A 19,183-nucleotide genomic window follows, 5' to 3' on the forward strand; every position below is an offset into this window, starting at 1 on the left:
ATATTTAATGTGTAAGTGTTTTTAGTATCAAAAAACACATCTTCCAATGGCAAGGACCCAAGTTAGGCAGCTAATCCTCCTAAGGTGCAAATGTGCATCATGTACTTACATAAAGTGCCAACTGTCTGTCAATAACAGACAAGAAGTAATGCCCACACCACCAACATACTCAGTAGAGGCCAGAGAGCACCATCAACACAATATATTCAATCTGAAGTGACTACATAGTTGTAGTTCTACATTAGTTTAACAGAAAGTGCTTCACCTAACATTTTACAGTGCATTGCCATGTGCAATACATATAATTGTCATTTTGTCTATGTGTCTTTAACTCAACAGGAAGTAACAGGAAATGTAAAAATATCATGAGAGTGTTGTGGGGATTTTGTGAGTTCTGTAAAAGCTGTTTTAGCATCACTCATCTGTGTTTTTATAGAATAAACAGCAAACCGAGATGAAACTCAAAGTCATATGTCTATTATAAACGTGTAGAACAATACACAGGAGTGTGTATTAATCATGATCATTATAAAGGAAGTATTGTAGGTTCTACCCCGTCTGTGGGTTGTTTCCTGTCCCCCTGATGACTCATACTAACTCTCACAAGTTGTTCTCTTTGTGATTCAACATGAAGTAAGAAGGGGAGGACCCAAACACAACAACTGGGGTTCCCTTCATCTTCCACTGCTTGTTTAGTTTAGTTTCTTTCTTTTCATATTTTTTTTTTCTGTGTGAATAAATATTCCCACCTGTTATTTCCTTGGTTATAAAGTGGATGCAGTATATGTGAGGCGCGTGTGCACTCGCCACACTCAAATGTAAATAGTAGTTGCAGTCAGGCAGTGTGTTATTCATACAGTCAAACCAGTGTAAAACATGCATCATCCCAGCAAACGTATGACACATCATCAGCTGACCATACAGAGGTCCATAGTCTTCCATATTCCCTTTCTGCGTCATCTGGTGCTACTACCTAGATATCTTTCACAGCTTCAAATCAGTCTAAAAGTCAGTGTCCCAGCTGTTTTGATACGACGTTTCATTCCTTCGCTATTACCCTTCACTTGTCTCCTTCGTGTTGCTCTCTTTGAAGCGCTCCCTTCACACGTTGCTGATGCGAACACTGAGAGGAGTGTCTCTCCCCCGGCCTCGTTCCTCCCCTCTCTCCCTGTAGCTCTGCTCCAGACGGATCTTCTCTGGATCGGACACCTCAGGCACAGTCCCACCCCCGTTGCTGCTCTGGTACGCCTGCTGCTGGGGGCTGGATGCTTTGAAGACGGGCGTGGTCTTGGTCTTGGCCACTTTGTCGAAGAAGGCGAAGTCCGCTACGTATTTTCCCGATGGGGAGAGGGAGACCACAGGGGGGAACTCATAGCCCCAGAGAATCTCATCCGGCAGGTAGGAGGTGCGGACCTGGCAGGTGGCGGAGGTCGGCTCAACTGTGGCGCTCATGATCACCAGCAGCTCAAAGTCTGCAGACTCTGGATCTGTCCAGCCCCCACCTGGGGGAGGTAAATGAGATGGGACACATTACAGAGAGGTGTAATGACAAGAGGCAGAAAAATGGGAGAGAAGGAGGAATTTATACTAAATTTAAAGGTACACTGAGGTTTTTGACCACCAGTAGTGCTAAAGAGTAATGTTATTATGGGCGGGTTGTTCGTATCTTGAGAGGATGCACATGTATGCACGCTCAGGGGATACAAATTCCTGCCAATGGCTCCCCACTATTGCACTGATCAACTGTTTGTGGAAGTAATGCGACAAGAAATATAGCAATGCTTCATTAAAAAGAGAAGAAGAAGAGGTCTGCGGAAAAAAAAGAACTTAAGCGAAGAAAGAGGAACAAAGGTTGGAAGGTAAAATAAAGCAAGTGGTTCACGCCAGCTGAGCTCACAAACACCTCAAAAGAGGAAGTGTAGGCCTGGTATGCAGTTTACCTTTCTGTCAAATGACTTATCAGTAAAGAACTCTTTCTACGTCAGATTTTATTACTAAAAATCTATAAGTTTTACGCAGAAATGTTGCAGTAGGTAGCAGAACGCAGGTTTATATTAATTACCCCTTATCCTTTTTACCATTTAGATAAAAGGGAATGCCAGCCCCCTTGTTAGCTAAATGACCTAAATTGATGCTCCTTGTTAACCTGCGATTACTGGCATGAACTTAAATAGGCTGAGGTCAGCATAGGCCTGTACCTAAAACACCACCTAGTGCTTGGAGGCATATTACACTTAAAACAAAAATCAAATACATGGTTCTTACAGATGTGTATCATCGCTGTCCGTGGTTCTGAAGTAACAGACGTATTTGTAATTGACCCCACCTCTCCAACGAATGCTACCGGGAGAGGTTGGAAAGAGATATACAGAACTAAAACGTTTCTATGTAAAAACCTGTGGAGCATTAGCATATCATCAACTAGCTTTACCACTTCTATGCTACGCTAGCTACTAAATGTACACTGAATGTATAAACATGCTGCTTTTGCTTTTTAATGACTGTCACTGTGAATAAAGACCTACTCAGCTTTACAGCAGTGGTGTTTCCTAATTTGATATTCTTCTGTCTCGATCAGGAGAGCAAGGTCTCAACTGCCTAAATCCGCCTCCACCCCTGTTAAAAGTTAACAAATCGCCCTACTGACCACTAGCCCCGCCCACCAAATCTCTTCTTCTCTCCCTATCATCTCACCATCTCAACATCAAGCTTACCCTTAGCTGCCCAGGCTCGCAGGGGGCTGTTGTCATCGATGAGGTGGTAGAAGGTGAGGGGCAGGATGAGGAAGGGGCTGTCGCTGGACATGTCCACTTGGAACGGCACATTCCTCTGGTCCAGACGAACAGTCTCGCCTTCCTTGGTCAGAGACGTCTGGAGCAGTTTTCCGCTGACCTGTGGGGGGATAATATGAACAATGTGCACACAGTTTGACAAATTGCATATACACATCAAATCTACACATATTGTATTGTGACCTGTTTAACTGCTTTACAAACTAGTATGTGGTGGACTTATCTGATAATCTACACTCTCTATCTCTAGGCCCACTTACCTGACAGCCGAGCAGGAGACTCTTGCGCATGTTGGCCACCCTGACCATCAGGCAGGGTCGTCCCTCGTGGGTCGACACCACAGCATGCTGGCTAAACTTCACCGTCTCACCTCGCTTCTTTGGCCGAGCAACCTGAGCGGAGAAATGAGTTCTGGTTTTAGTCTGGTAAACTTTGATAAGACTTGTGTAAGAGTCTTGCACTCAACATGGGGACAGATGAATGTACTCATGCATTGGCTACCTTGGCGAGGAAGGTACCAGTGATGAAGATCTCCAACAGCATGGTGATGACGAGCTGGACGATGAGGAGGATGATGGCAGCCGGACATTCCTCAGTGATGCAGCGGAAACCATAACCAATGGTTGTCTGGGTCTCCAAGGAGAAGAGGAAAGCCCCCGTCAGGGTCTGCATCTGCATCACACAGGGTGTGTGGTTTGAAGGCGGGTCAAACTCTGGAGGTTGAAAAAGCTCATTCAAGTTATTCTAAAGTCTTGTGTTATTGTACAGATAACAGTTTGTGTGTTAAAGAACAACTAAATATTTACAGGGCAGAAAATCTAAGTTGATATCCAGTTGATATGTAACATTACAGGACGTTCTATAATTCTAACTATCACATTCAGTTGAACGTTGAACATTCAGGAAGCGGGGGAGAGCATGTGTCTTATTGAAGATATGAATTGACTTCCTGCCACAACTAATGTTTCTTTAAAACAGATGTTTTTTTACTGTGTCCAGCCACCCTTGTAACACTTCATGCAGATACATCATCACACCACCCTTTTAGTTGTCATATTCTCACTATTGGTTTTTCAACCGTGTTCACACTTCTTTCTGTTTTCTTTGGTGTGAAGCATGATGGAGATGTTTATTAAATGCTATTTTAGCATTTCTAACATTCAATATTCATGACTCAAAACCTGCTTTAGCAGGACTGTGTGGGCGTCGTTTGATCAGACTTGACTGGCGGTGATCAAACCGTCAACCAACTGTCATCGGAGTATGATTCAAACGCAGCCTGAATCCTGATTGGTTAATGGAAGAACCTCACGTTTGCTCTCCCTTATGCAGGTTCAGTTGTATTGCTGAGTTTTTCTGTGTGATATCTGACCCCAGTACAGTGAGAGTGGAAATAATTTAGTTAATGCTGCTCAAAGCATTAAAAAAAATACTTTTGAAAAACTTAACAGTAATTGCAGAAACAATGTGTTGGTGATTTGGGATAATGCTTGCTGCAGGTTTTGATTGGAACTCCTTTCTACTGAAGATATAGTCCCTATGAAACCTGTTTACAGTGAGGTCAGTGGATCGTCTACAGTAGAGTCACCCCAACATGTTTTTTTCTGGGAAGACACATTAAACTACCCATCAACCATCAGTATGACCTGTTAACCTATGACCCCCCCAATCTCACCAAGTAGGTCTCCGTGCACCAGGGCCATAAGATACCACAGCACCCCGAACAGGAACCACGTCCCCGCAAACGTGGCCGTGAACAGAAAGAACTTGTAGCGCCACTGCATGTCCAGAAACGTTGTCCAGAGGTCACGCATGTACAGGGCACTCTGCCCGCTGATGTGCTCGATGCGCACGTTGCTACGCCCATCTTTGGACAGGACACGCCTCCTCTTCCTCAGAGTCCCGCCCCCACCGGAAACGCCGCCACCCAGCAAGGGTTTTAAAACATCGGTCTGTGTCTGTGAGTGGCACACCTTCTGAGGGGAGGAGCTACGAGAGGAAGGAGGTGTGGCCGATGTCATCTGAGGAATAAATAAAGAAAGAGGAGTTTAATCATTTCTCTGATTGACTTGTTAAGGGTCCAGTGCTGCTAATAGGCTCATTTGAGTTTGGAGTTTGAGTTTGGTTGGAAGGATTGATAAATATTTCTTTAATATCTTATACAGCAGTCACGACATCAGCAGGGCCTCACGATCTGATTTAGATCATGGTGACTTCCCCTGCGTGGAGAGATGGAAACTTTCCACGATCACTGTAGGTTTTGGTAAATTCCCCTGCTCTCGTTCTCATGTTAAATTAATCTCAAGGGAGCCTGATTATACTTGAAACCAAACCTGTGATGAAACTAGCAGACATCAAACGGTAACTTTGAATTATAAAGCAAGAGACCAAAGTTTTAATCAGCAAAACAAGTCAAAACTAACTTGAGAGGCCAGGCACACCCACGCAAGTATTTTAGAATTCGTTTGGCAAATAAATAAACTTCAATGCAGAAGTGTGGATTCCCGCCTCATAATTTGGAGCCGAGCCACATGATTGCTGAGTTAGTCTGGGTTTTTTGGCCTACCATACTTCCACCCAACACGGACTTTGTTGCCCTTTATATTACTTCACATGTCCTGGCTCACGAGGTTATATTCAAATTGATTAAGAACAGTGTATGAGAAAAGCCTGAGGAGGTCTAACCATCCAGAACAGTAAGTAAAAACACCTGTGTGGGAGTATTGTGTGTGTGGTGCTCAATCTTTTGGTTTGGATATGATTTTGTGTCTGAAGATAAAAGTCTTTAATAGCTGCTCCATGTGCCGGCACTCAAAGGCACAGCCAAAAACACCTCCGTACACCTGGCTAATCCCTGCGGGAGGTGGGGGCATGCTTGTTGAAGTGTTGGTCTTGGAAATTTACAAAAATTGTTAGAACATGAGAAAGCTGGGGGCGGGGGAATTTAAAAAGCTTTTTAACAGCTTTAAAGGGTATCGAGGTCCGTAGTTCTCCCTCAGTGGAAAGACCATTAAAAGATGAAGAAGAAGAAGTGACATTAAGTTCTAAAATATAGTCTTGTCATGGGAAGGAAGTTGCACAACAAGAAGTGCGGAGTTTTTTCAATTAATTCCAGCAACACTGGAGGAAGAAGACGCACTGCCAAATTGGTTTCAGCGTCTTAAACTGAAATTAGTGTGCAACACATATATTTAGCAACTTCTGCTTGTATAACCCACTTTTTCTTTAGAATATACAGCTAATGACGAAACTTGTTTTTCTCTTTCTTTTAGCTACGGCGTAGGACTCAAGTCATTTGATTAAAAGGTGATGAAGTCCAAGTTCAGAGCGAGGGCCTATCTGTGATGTATATTAAAAAAGGGACCCCATAACCTAATAAAACATTTGTGTGTCAGTGACTAACGTTCTCAGAACCAGTTTGTTTTCTTGTAAACTGTGAACCACAATGAAAACAAAACCAAACACGCCAAACCCACACCAGAGAACAGGCATAATGAAGCACTGAGATGAAGAAAATAAATTGACCTAAATGACACTCGTGGCCAATTGTCTTATTAAAATATGTCATTAAAGATGTTTAAAACAACTGAAAAGGTTTTTAAGCCACACTAGTAGTCACTGTTGCTCCAGTGAAATATCTTTACAAGCTATCAGATGAATTTCAATTCAATTTTATTTAGACATTTATGGTCCCCAGATGCTGAATCCTAATGACTTCAGTGATCCCCTCACTTTTCCTCTAACCTTCTACATAAACTGTAATCCCTCTTTCAAGCAGTTTTTTTAAATGTTAGAATTACTGGCTCAGACATCGTGCGTGTCTGTAGATTCTTGTTAGGTCTCGATGACAGGATACAGCACTTGATAAGAAGTGTGAACACCAACAAAAAACAGTTCCTGTTCAGCTGATATCTTTGCGATAATGACATATTTGGACAGACAGGGGAACTAGCATCATAAACAGAAAGCATTTGAGATTTTCGTAGTGCATTTGTGATATCTAAAGGGCTGATTCTGAATGCCAAATCCCATGTATTATTGTCTTAATGTAGGGGAAATTAACTGCAAATATTCCCACGGTAATATATGTGTTTTTAGAGCTTTACGCTGTGAGATGTTTGCATGGATGTGTGCCCTTATCAGAACGTTCAGATGCAGTCCACCCCTGTCACACACAGACACAGTTACTGTATCGCCACACATCTGACACGCTCACTTACGTCCAACAAACCATGCCGCCCAGTGGGGAGAGGATAGCCCACAAGAGAGGACGATAAGGAAGAGGAAAGACAAAAAAGAGGGAAGAGTAGAATTAGAATGAAGATGTACTGCATTAACCCAACAAACCCTCCACACAGAGTCTCATTTGTCAGCTGGAGAAGAGAGGAGAAACTTGAATGAATCAATTAAGGTGAAACATCTTTGTCTGTAAGTCAGATGTTTTCCTAGATAACGTCTTTTTTCAGGCTTTACTGTTGATGCGAAGCAGAGTGGCCTTCAGTGGACAAAGAGGGAACTTCTGACTGGTAACTGGAGACGCTGGTAAGAGTTTGGTAGGAAAAGGGCCAAGGTTTGGCTTTCTGGATGCCCTGCTCAGGACTTTTCTTTCAGCCTGATGCAGGTGTCCTTTTGCGATCTTTCTCTCAGATGTTTTCTTTCTCACACACATTAATGCAAAACATAAAATTCCACCTGATGTACAACTTGTTAACGGTGCACTATATGGCCAAAAGTATATAGATGGTGGGCGCTTGCATGTGATTGCTGAATAGCTTATTTCAGCCTCCTTACGTTGGGTTTCGGGCTTTCCACGAGATTTTGGAGCGGACCAGCGACGTGAACAAAGCACAAGGAAGCACAGATTACAACACACAGAATTCAAATTTAGCACCTTTAAGGCCTGACTCGCAGTCAGCATCCCAAAGGTGTTGGATGGGGTTGAGGTCAGGGCTCTGTGAAGAGCAGTCAAGTTCTTCCACTCCAAACATGGAAATAAATAAAAATAAAAACGTTTCTGGACCTCACTTTCTGCACATTTCTGCTCTTAACCGTTTGCAGTTAATCCAGAATGCTGCCGCCAGATTACTCACTATAGGCCACATAGACGGTTTCACATCACCCTCATACTCAGATCTCTTCACTGGCTTCATGTAGCGTATATGATCCACTTTAAAATTCTCACTTACTTACTTATTCTTATTCTTACTTACACTTACAGAGCACTACACGGTCAGACTCCTGCATATGTGGCTGAACTACTTCGTCCTTATTTACCAGCCCTGTAAATTAGCGGCCTTTGTATGGTCACATTGTGTTATTTATGTTTTCTTCTTTGAAATACCGCTCCTGTTAAGCACTTCGTTACTTTTGTCTGTGAAAAACGTTATATAAATACATTTAACTTACTTACGGGGGCTAAAAACATTATTCAGACTTTCTTTATTTGCACCAAAAGGACCGAACCCAGAGAAAAACAACAAGGGGTGTCTATATACTTCTGCCCATATAGTGTAAATCAAAATAGCCTCTATGCAGAGTGCTGAGCATGGATTACATAACCAATCAGCTTCAATTACATCACACATTTGTGATTATGCAAGGGTGAGCCCCTCAAAGGCTTCACCCTCTCACCCTCTCTTGTCCTCCTGACACTCATACACACTCATGTCCCAGAGGAAAAAAACCAACAACACGTACATCAGATAACTAAAAGAGCAAATGGGAATAAAGGAGAGGGAAAGGAGGGAAATATTTAGGACCAACCTCTCCAGTAGGACGTATTCCATCTCCATGGCAGCGTGACAACTTAACTGTACTGCCCTGCCTCAGAAAACTGAATCAAAACATTTTCTTTTACCAAAGGGGCGCTGAATGTGTTCCCGATCTCCCTTTCGCTCTCTTTTTCTACTTTCCTCTTTCTCTCTCCTTCCCCCTCTCTCTCTCTCTCTCTCTCTCTCTCCACTGTGTACACAGGAATGCTTTGTTAGGAGCTGAGATAAAAGAAACAAAAGACACCATTGACAAAAACGACTGTGCCCATCCGTGTGTGTGTGTGTGTGTGTGTGTGTGTGTGTGTGTGTGGTGTGATTATGTGAGAGTGGGATTGCAATTACATGCTTATTTCTGCATATGTGTGACTGTAGGCGCACATGTATGATTTTGAATGCATGCTGTGTGTGCAATTATTTGAATAAGAGTGTACAATTATATTTGTGTGTGTGTATAGGTGTGTGTGTGTGTGAGAGAGAGAGTCTGTGTGAGTGTGAGTGTGTGAGTGTGAGAGTGAGTGTGTGAGTGTGAGTGTGAGTGTGTGAGTGTGAGTGTGAGTGTGTGAGTGTGAGTGTGTGAGTGTGTGAGGGTGAGTGTGAGTGTGTGAGTGTGAGTGTGTGAGTGTGAGAGTGAGTGTGTGAGTGTGAGTGTGAGCGTGTGAGTGTGAGTGTGAGAGTGTGAGTGTGAGTGTGTGAGTGTGTGAGGGTGAGTGTGAGTGTGTGAGGGTGAGTTTGTGAGTGTGAGTGTGAGTGTGTGAGTGTGAGTGTGTGAGTGTGAGAGTAAGTGTGTGAGTGTGAGTGTGAGTGTGTGAGTGTGAGTGTGAGAGTGTGAGTGTGAGTGTGTGAGTGTGTGAGGGTGAGTGTGAGTGTGTGAGTGTGAGTGTGTGAGTGTGAGAGTGAGTGTGTGAGTGTGAGTGTGAGTGTGTGAGTGTGAGTGTGAGAGTGTGAGTGTGAGTGTGTGAGTGTGTGAGGGTGAGTGTGAGTGTGTGAGTGTGAGTGTGTGAGTGTGAGTGTGTGAGTGTGAGTGTGTGAGTGTGAGTGTGTGAGCGTGAGTGTGAGTGTGTGAGTGTGAGAGTGTGAGTGTGTGAGGGTGAGTGTGAGTGTGTGAGTGTGAGTGTGTGAGTGTGAGTGTGTGAGTGTGAGTGTGTGAGTGTGAGTGTGAGTGTGAGTGTGTGAGCGTGAGTGTGAGTGTGTGAGTGTGAGAGTGTGAGTGTGTGAGGGTGAGTGTGAGTGTGTGAGTGTGAGTGTGTGAGTGTGAGTGTGTGAGTGTGAGTGTGAGTGTGTGAGAGTGAGAGTGTGAGTGTGTGAGTGTGAGTGTGTGAGTGTGAGTGTGAGTGTGTGAGTGTGTGAGTGTGAGTGTGTGAGTGTGAGTGTGTGAGTGTGAGTGTGAGTGTGTGAGTGTGAGTGAAAGGAAAAACGAGAGAACGGAAGAGAGGGAGGGAGAGAGAAAAAGATCTGTGACAAAAGGCCCTCGTTAGTATTCTGGAGTGAGGAGTAATCCCCCTTCATCTCTCCCTCTCTGTCTCCCCCTCACTCACTCACTCACTCACTCACTTTTTCCTTTCTCTCCCTCCATCAGCTTCGCTCTTACCTTTCTTTCATTCTTCTACTTCAAATAATTTCACTCTATCAGCTTCAACAGTACGCACGAGGTGTCGACATAGAGATATAGATGAGATTTATTAGAAGAGAATGAAAAAATAAATCCTCGTCATATGAAGTGTAAACATTTGTTTAATGAAAATGACTCTTCTGAAGCCTCCATCTCCGTGTTTCCTTCTCTTTTTCCTGCAGTTCATACGTCAGAATTCTTCAATAGAATCCTCCTGATCAGATGGATACTTTACAATATAATACTCTGGTAGTGATGGGGATGTATTCAAGGTAAACTTGAATTTAAAAAAATAAAAAATAAAAATATACTAATATAATTTAAGAGGGTTCTTAAGCGAGCATAACTCACTTCTTGATGGATTTATTGATTTAATAGGAAAACTGAAAAACACCGACTCTGCACAGAACCGAGCACTGAATAAATGACAGTTTACTCACGTTGTGAACTGATTCATTTATTTTTTATCAATAACCTTTAAAGATTCACATTATTATATTTGCCGCATTTGGAAATAAATTCTGTATGTGTATTTCACAACCACGGGATAAAAGCGTTTATCGAATCTGATGCTCTGATTGGATGTGAATAACTGATATTTAAGCTTTATTCTCTAAAGTGCATCCTGGGAAACTTTGCACCAAACTCTACAGATGTCTCTGCACCAAATTACATCTGAGGGTTTTTTAGAGGACAGCTTTAAACTCGCCAGTTCATAATGTGATCATTTTGATGCTATTCACTGTCATGTAATTTGCTCACTACATTTTGTTCATCAGCCTACAAAAATGAACATTATGCCTCCACAGGTAAGAGTTGGTCTCAGTGTAAGATGGCCTCTGTGAGCTTAAATGTGATTTCACATTCATTCAACATTTAAGATTTGGCCAAATTAGAAAGATTTTTCAAAATTGTTTGACATTTTAAAGTATTTTTACTGTGAAATATAACAATTATCAGAGGAAAATGGAAATTATACATTAGCAATACACATTAGTTAATAAATGGAAGATGACATAAATGAACGAATCATTAATAGTAAAGTTGTACTACAAAGTGGAACAAAGAAACTTACCTTAACTGTATTAGAAAGAGTTTTCATTTCTTAATTTAAAAAACAAATCTATTGTGTTGCCATGCTAAGTTCTTTATCTATTTCTCAGGTATTTCCATTGCACTCTGCTGAGGAACTCATTTGCTTACCTTTACAGCTGGGATGCAATCTAACTGACTCGTGCAGAGAGGAGTTAGGAGCCTCAGCCTTTCGTCCACATGTCAGCTTTGTTGCCATACGCATACGGACTGTAATTCTGCGAGAAGAGTAACTTCATTAGCCTGCTGTCCTGATACACCATCGAGGAGAATTAATGGAGACAGTTATTGGCTCATCGGGCTCCTGTTTCTGACCCGAAGCCCGGTCTCACTGCTCGCAAATTCTTCCCAAAGAGACAAGACTTGGCTTTATAAGAGGCATATCTCTCTCTCTCTCCCTCACTTTTACGCTTTCCCTCTGTCTCTCTCTCCCTCACCCCTGAATTCCTGTTGTGTCCCCCTCACGTCTGTGTAATTGCTGTAATAATTAATCGCCACTCCCCCCCCCCCCCCCTCCCGGTCTCAATTCGGGATCAGAATAACTCAAGGGACCACATGTGCATGATACTGGAATTAGCTTCAAAATACAACTTTTTATTTTCCCAATATATTCTGTTGTTCCCTCCCTCACCTCCACCTGAATGCACAATGTCCAAAAAAGAGCACAGGAACACACACAGATAGACAGATGTACATTTTTGGGGCCTCACATGCAAATTCTCCACAAATGCACTCTGGCACACGTGCACACGCCAACAAACGGCTCCAACAGACCACCCCCTGCAGCACACACACACAAACACGTTTTAAGGGAGCACCACAGAGCCCCCTATTCATAACATCTGTGCCCGGCGTTTGCTGTGTCCAAGAGCGTCTGTACGGAGTGTCCTGCTAAGCTCAAACACATAAAGAGGGACGTCCGTGAGGTGAATACGGCCCCTCACTCTGCCTCGGGAGAGGGTGACAAAGCATTATTTAATTGAAAGAGGGAGAGGTGGAGGGAGTTGTTGAGGACCATTGGTCAAATGTGCTAAAAATCCGACATAAAATTCAGGAAAGGACTATTTATAATATATATTCTGTGGTATTTATGTGTTGTTAAACAGCCATGTGCCTACAAAACACATTGAAGGATGATAGAAAAGATGGAGGCAGGTCTAATGTCTAACGGAGCAGCATCCTCGGAGCTGGAAAGGATTCAGTTTCGTGCTCAAGAGCACCTCAGTAGAGAGGTTGTGTAACTGCATGTCAACGGGGGAACTTGAACTCTCGACCGAGGGCCCTGACACATCAAGCCTATAAGTAGCAGACAATTAGACTTATGCTGACTCACTTCCTGATTCCTGCTTAGAGTGTGAATAAATTACTCAGTATGGTGGGAAGCAGTAGTTTCTGTTTGATACCCAGAAAAAGGAAGAGTCAGCATCACGGAAAGACAACTTGAACCACTGATACTATATATTCACACCAGTTTGTTTTAACAGTCCCTCGGTGGCTCTGAGAGCTCAACACACTGCAAGTCTGGAAAACATCTTCATCAAGTTGACAACATATTTTGGAAAAATGTGACAAAACACAAGTAAATAGAGAAACACGCTGCACTTTTTAGTGTCTCCTCGAGATCATTTCTTTGGTCGAAACTGCATTGTCGATTAAATTTCGAGGGAGATGTATTTTCTCGTGGTTTAGGAAGGAAGAAGAAGGTGGATGGTCGGGTCAAACACAGGACTTTGCCTCAGGACACCACTGTTAATGTTTCCATGTGAAACCATCAGTCAACTTTGAATTATATTAATGTACTTCGTAGCTTAAATACTATAACAAACACACTTACTTAAAGCCAAACCTTGATGTTCTAATAAACCTAACTAAGTAGTTTTGTTGCGTTTCTTGTTGTGTTTAGTTTCAACATGTTTGAAACTGCGAAAATTGAGAATGCAGTTTAGTTACATGGGATTTTTTTTAAGAATTGTCAAAATCAAAGATTCAGACGCCGAAATATCCTGATTTGACCTGATCCTACACTTTACAAACGCTTCAGGTAACGGTTGGTCACAGATGCTCATCTATGGCGTATTCAACGATGCTCCACAGCTCAGTGTGCCAGGACTCTTGTGGTTGAAAGCATTCACTCACCGCACCATCGCAACAAGTTCAGTTTCTACCTGAAAGACCTCTCTACCTTCATTCGATTCATTCACTGAGTTTAGATAATACATACTTAGCCCCTACGTGCAACTCTTAGGTCGGAAGGACAAAATCTTCTTTCAGTTCCGAAGTCTAAATTTGCAACCGAGGGTGACTGTTATAGCAACTAAACAACCCGTAACACCACTTCTGTAATTCCTTTTAAACATCAGCTAAAAAACACACTATTTAAACTTTTAATTGACAAAAGTGCCATAAAAATAAAGTTCTGATCATTATGTATTCATGTGGACGCGACTACAGCTGCTGTTGATACGTCCCTGCACCAGTGTCTTGTGAATTACAGGTAGAGAGGTGATGTTATGGGAAGCTGGATCAAACAGGCTGTTAAGAGAGAGAACAATGTGTTCCCTTTATTGTAGGCCTTATGACAGCTCTTACTGTGGTAACCAACTATGTTGAGTCATAGTTGGTCAAAGTTTACATTTACTCAACTACTTCTATTTGCTACTTTATACTTCTACTCCACTAAAGTTGATCTGCATGATACTTTTTACTCCACTGCGTGATTTATTCAATAACTTAAGTTACTTTGCAGATTACGATTATTAACACAAAATGTAACCACTGAATAGATTTTAATGTAATACGTAAGTATCTCTTCATGTCCAAAGAGGAACTCACAAGCTCACTAGAAGCTTATAAGTTGATTAAGCAGCTGTAACATTGAAGCGATACACACATTCATGTATGATTGTGAAATACGCCATTCTTCATAATGAGTACTAATGAAAAATGATTCCACTTTAACTTGAAACAGAGTACTTTTCACAATGTGGTATTTTCTATTTGTAATTAAATAAAATATCTCAGTACTTCTTCCACGTCTGCATTTCTTTGAAATGTAATATTATTCAATAAAAGTAGCTTTTGGGAACCATTTGAAGATGACATTTTGACATATCCCCCAATGGAGAAGTCAAAACCTTAAGATTTTCCACTAAGAGCCTGTACGTGTCTGACTGAGTTATTGCAGGTGATATTATCTCATACCACAGCCACTCTGACAGGAACATGACCTGCATGTCGTACTAACTCCTGAGAACCAATCAGCTGTGAGACCACTTCCTCCTTTCGCAGAAAGGGGAGGGAAAAGAAGGCTGCAATGTATGTGTGTGTGTGTGTGTGTGTGTGTGTGTGTGTGTGTGTGCGTGTGTGTGTGTGTGTGTGTGTGTCTGTCTCAGGGTCAGTAAGTGCTTTTGGCTCATGTCACTGGTGGTGTTGGTGGACTTACCTCCGTTTCATTCATCCTTAGAACTCTCTTTCTCCCTCTCTCCTGCCTCTAGCTTTTTTATCCCGTCTCTTGCATATTTATTTGATGGTCGGCTCGCTGGTTCACTTCCCTCCTCCACCGGCCTCGGTGTCCCAGTTGAGGAGAAACTCGGAGAGAGTTCAGAGACCTGCTGTTTTTTTTTTCCATCAATCACAGACTCATGAAGTCGCCATTGGTTCAAGAACGCATCTTTGTTTCATTCATTCATTCTGTTTCACATCCAATATGCAATTAACTCATCAGCCATCCATCAGCCTTTCATTCCTCTTAGATCTGCAAGTTCCTCCACCTAAGATAAAGTAGTGAGTTCTATAACTTATGGCAGCCATTTTTATCTTATGTAGAAAAGACTGAAACTGAGCTCCCTTCTATAACATGTCTAGAGTTAGACGGTCTGTTGTTGGGCTGTACTCGCTGCATAAAGCCTGGACTTATCATTTGGATGGATGATGACTACTATGTATGTATTTATTTATTTATATTTTATATATATATATATTCTTTTTTTTTCATTGACCGATGTCGGTTCTTAACTTTCTTTATATTGCTTATTTCTATCAAGACCACTAAGATTATTAGGATTTGTAATACTCTCTTTACATCGATGTTTCTACATTTGATCAACTCTTCTCAGTTTCTGAGGCCCTTGTTGCACGTTTGATTTCGGCCAGCAGGTGGCAACAGATAACTAATTTACTTTTCTTGTCTTTCTTTCATTTGCAGGAGTACCGTGTGCTTTAGTGTGTCCGGTTGTGGTTGTGGTTGTACGTGTGTGTGTCTCTGTGTGTTTACTGAAACCTCCCAGACATTCTCGGGGCGACTGTTCTTCTTTCTCGGGTGAACAGGGCTTCAGTCTGCTCACCTGAAAGGAGACGCACAATTATGGGGTCAGATTTGTGGTAAAAAGCAACAAATACTAAACAAATACAAGCTCAAATGAGTACATTTCCCACCAGCTTAGTTTTTTATATAACATAACATGTATAACATTTTCATTTCAAGCATTTTCCCATTTTTATTTTACTTTCAATCTTGGATACATAAGTGTTAAATACAAAAAGTCCAAGAGGCTGGTGCTGCAACTAGAGTTGCTCAACGAATGAATCTTTAAGATCAAATCAAGCTGAACTCAGAGTTCTGAATCATCACCGTCACTGAATCAGCAGCTCTTTGCATTGGAGCTCCCCTCACTGGTGACAGAAAGCACCACAGCTTTTAGAGAGGCTGGGTCCCTGCTACAGAGCATTCAAGGTTAGAGAGGCTGGGTCCCTGCTACAGAGCATTCAAGGTTAGAGAGGCTGGGTCTCTGCTACAGAGCATTCAAGGTTAGAGAGGCTGGGTCTCTGCTACAGAGCATTCAAGGTTAGAGAGGCTGGGTCTCTGCTACAGAGCATTCAAGGTTAGAGAGGCTGGGTCTCTGCTACAGAGCATTCAAGGTTAGAGAGGCTGGGTCTCTGCTACAGAGCATTCAAGGTTAGAGAGGCTGGGTCTCTGCTACAGAGCATTCAAGGTTAGAGAGGCTGGGTCCCTGCTACAGAGCATTCAAGGTTAGAGAGGCTGGGTCTCTGCTACAGAGCATTCAAGGTTAGAGAGGCTGGGTCTCTGCTACAGAGCATTCAAGGTTAGAGAGGCTGGGTCTCTGCTACAGAGCATTCAAGGTTAGAGAGGCTGGGTCTCTGCTACAGAGCATTCAAGGTTAGAGAGGCTGGGTCTCTGCTACAGAGCATTCAAGGTTAGAGAGGCTGGGTCTCTGCTACAGAGCATTCAAGGTTAGAGAGGCTGGGTCCCTGCTACAGAGCATTCAAGGTTAGAGAGGCTGGGTCTCTGCTACAGAGCATTCAAGGTTAGAGAGGCTGGGTCTCTGCTACAGAGCATTCAAGGTTAGAGAGGCTGGGTCTCTGCTACAGAGCATTCAAGGTTAGAGAGGCTGGGTCTCTGCTACAGAGCATTCAAGGTTAGAGAGGCTGGGTCTCTGCTACAGAGCATTCAAGGTTAGAGAGGCTGGGTCCCTGCTAACAGAGCATTCAAGGTTAGAGAGGCTGGGTCTCTGCTACAGAGCATTCAAGGTTAGAGAGGCTGGGTCCCTGCTACAGAGCATTCAAGGTTAGAGAGGCTGGGTCTCTGCTACAGAGCATTCAAGGTTAGAGAGGCTGGGTCTCTGCTACAGAGCATTCAAGGTTAGAGAGGCTCGGGGGATACTGGTGAGGATGCCACATGTACTTGCAAGTTCAAAATGCTGCAGAGAAGCGTAGCAGAGCCCCGGACGACTGTCATTGTACTCTGTGTTCACAGTCTTCCAGGTTTACCTCTGCAAGTAGTTAGATTTTGTTTTCAAACAGTACTTTTGAAAAAGACCTGAGGAAACCAGGAAAGAAAGAAAATGTATGAATCTCTCTCTCTCTCTCTCTCTCTCTCTCTCTCTCTCTCTCTCTCTCTCTCCTGCCATTAAACATGCTGCCTGTTTGCACACCTACACAGAAGCAGGTGATACAAATGACTTCAGTTTTCAGCTTAGAAACTGCAAGAGAGATTGTGTTGTGATTTCTTATTATGTAACTGGCGCTGCATTAACTTCAAAGAATATGATGCTGTTCATTACTAACAGATGTGTTGACTCGAGTCATAAATGTGATGATTTTTCACTGGTTTTAACACCAGTGACTTTACTTAGACTTGAGCCTTTCTACTTCAAAATACTTGATAACTTCCCCCAAGCCCAAAAAACACATTTAAAAACTGCGCCACTAATCAGAAATATAGAACTATATGTGCATTTGAGAAATCATCATGGAGGTGTGTTTTTATCACCTGAACATTACGCACTGTTGGTACAATAAAGCCACTCAGGCCTTTTAACACACCGTGTTAAAACCACCACCACGTCCCAAATGCCTTCATTTGAATCAGATATTCAGGATCACAGGAAATGTTCCTTGCAAATGAATGCAGCATGACTGTGCTCAGAGAGGAGGAATGAGGAAATCCCAGTGTTAGCCTTGTCTCACGCCACCTTATCTATTCTTTTGCAATTGAAAGTTAAAACTGTCTTAGTCTGAATTATGACTTTAACTTATTTATCTGACGATCCGTGCACCGAGCTTTGATACTTGAAAATGCTTGATAACTTCCCACAGGCCCAAAAAAACAACATTTAAAAACTGCACCACTAATCACTTATTTTCCTGAATCAAGTTACTGCTCTAGCAATTAAGTGCACTTGTTTTAACAAACTTGTTTTAACGAATAAATTGAATATATTATACCCTGTTGTTGAAATGGCATTGCATTTGGTGACTTGCTTAGGAACCAAAACTCAAAGTTTAGTTAGTTTAGTTTGGGGACACGACTCGGGACTTTTCTGCCTTGACTTGGGACTTGGGACCTGAGTGTCAAAGACTTGAGACTTATACGTGTGACTTGCAAAACAATGACTTGGTCCCACCTGTGATAACTTCTACCCCCATCAGAGAGCAGTAATGAGCAGGAAAGAGGAAGAAAAGAAGAATTCAACCAAAAACACCACAAGTAACAGAAAACTTTAAAAGGTGTGTCTGGAGTTTTTGACACTGTGTTTCTGCAGGCTGTAGTGTGCAGTACGAGCTGTACTAATACAGTTACAGTCATAATATAGTTTACATGGAGATGCAGTTTAGTAGCAGCACAGCTAGCCGGTGGAGACAAACGTGATTTTTTTTCCTGAGTGCCAAATGAGCTTTTGTATTAGAATGTGATGTAAAAAGGACAGTTGATCTGCAAATAAACTAAATCTTCTATGTGCTCTGTTGTTGTTTTTTTGTTTGTTTTGTTTTTTATCAATGCAAAAGTCCAAAACAATAATTGATGATACCGAAGTGTCGAGTTGTGTTTCAAAAGTCGAGCTAACAACAAGTATTTTAATGGTATGTGTAGTTTGGCTTTTTTAGTTTTGTATGCTTATGTTATTTGTCATCTCGTCGCTTTGCACATTAGCCAATAACCTCTTCACATGAAGGACAAACCTGAAATAAGGTATTCCACACTGAAGCTGACAGATACAGTATGTTGGTAAAAAGGTTTTAAACATATAACAATATCAAACATCAACAAATTAAAATATTGTAAATATTAACTTGTGTCTTCTGCACTAAATAATTCTCTAAATTTCATTGAAATTTCAAGCATAGCATAGTGCCTAACTGAGGGTTTTGAGTGATAATGTCAAACTGCATATGTATGCAAACATGACTTTGCAGTACAAACTAACTTGTACAGCATTTAAAACATCTCATACTTTTCTTGGCCTATGAAAAACACTTTGAATTGCCTCTGTGTTTGAAATGTGCCTTATAGATAAAGCTGCGTTGCCTTTAAATGGTACCTCGTGTTTATTTTCATTTATTGTCCCACCAACCAATGGCTGCACTATTGGTTGGTGGGACGAGAGCGTCGGAAGCGCCCC

The 19,183-nt window shown here is 42.1% G+C and overlaps 1 protein-coding gene across 1 annotated transcript; it reads right to left on the reverse strand.

Annotated features, from left to right (window-relative positions):
- Window positions 1-2: 2 nt before the first annotated feature.
- LOC142956896 (ATP-sensitive inward rectifier potassium channel 10-like) lies at window positions 3-4,813 on the reverse strand. Its single transcript, XM_076098671.1, has 5 exons — window positions 4,468-4,813; window positions 3,294-3,505; window positions 3,053-3,184; window positions 2,715-2,892; window positions 3-1,502 (listed from the first exon to the last, which is right to left on the reverse strand). Exons 1-5 carry the CDS (start codon window positions 4,811-4,813, stop codon window positions 1,102-1,104), a joined length of 1,269 nt encoding a protein of 422 aa, XP_075954786.1. The 3' UTR covers window positions 3-1,101.
- Between the last annotated feature and the right edge of the window lie 14,370 nt (window positions 4,814-19,183).

The sequence above is a fragment of the Anarhichas minor genome, unplaced genomic scaffold (genome assembly GCF_050575085.1).
Source record: "Anarhichas minor isolate MPS153535 unplaced genomic scaffold, ASM5057508v1 ptg000024l, whole genome shotgun sequence".
NCBI classification, from domain to species: Eukaryota; Metazoa; Chordata; class Actinopteri; order Perciformes; family Anarhichadidae; genus Anarhichas; species Anarhichas minor.

Excerpts from the sequence above, each read along its gene's own strand:
- LOC142956896 (XM_076098671.1), bottom strand. The coding sequence starts at position 4,813 with ATGACATCGGCCACACCTCCTTCCTCTCGTAGCTCCTCCCCTCAGAAG. Across the intron at positions 2,893-3,052 it reads GTCTCCTGCTCGGCTGTCAG|GTCAGCGGAAAACTGCTCCA; the intron begins GTAAGTGGGCCT and ends ATCCCCCCACAG. Across the intron at positions 1,503-2,714 it reads GCGAGCCTGGGCAGCTAAGG|GTGGGGGCTGGACAGATCCA; the intron begins GTAAGCTTGATG and ends TACCTCCCCCAG.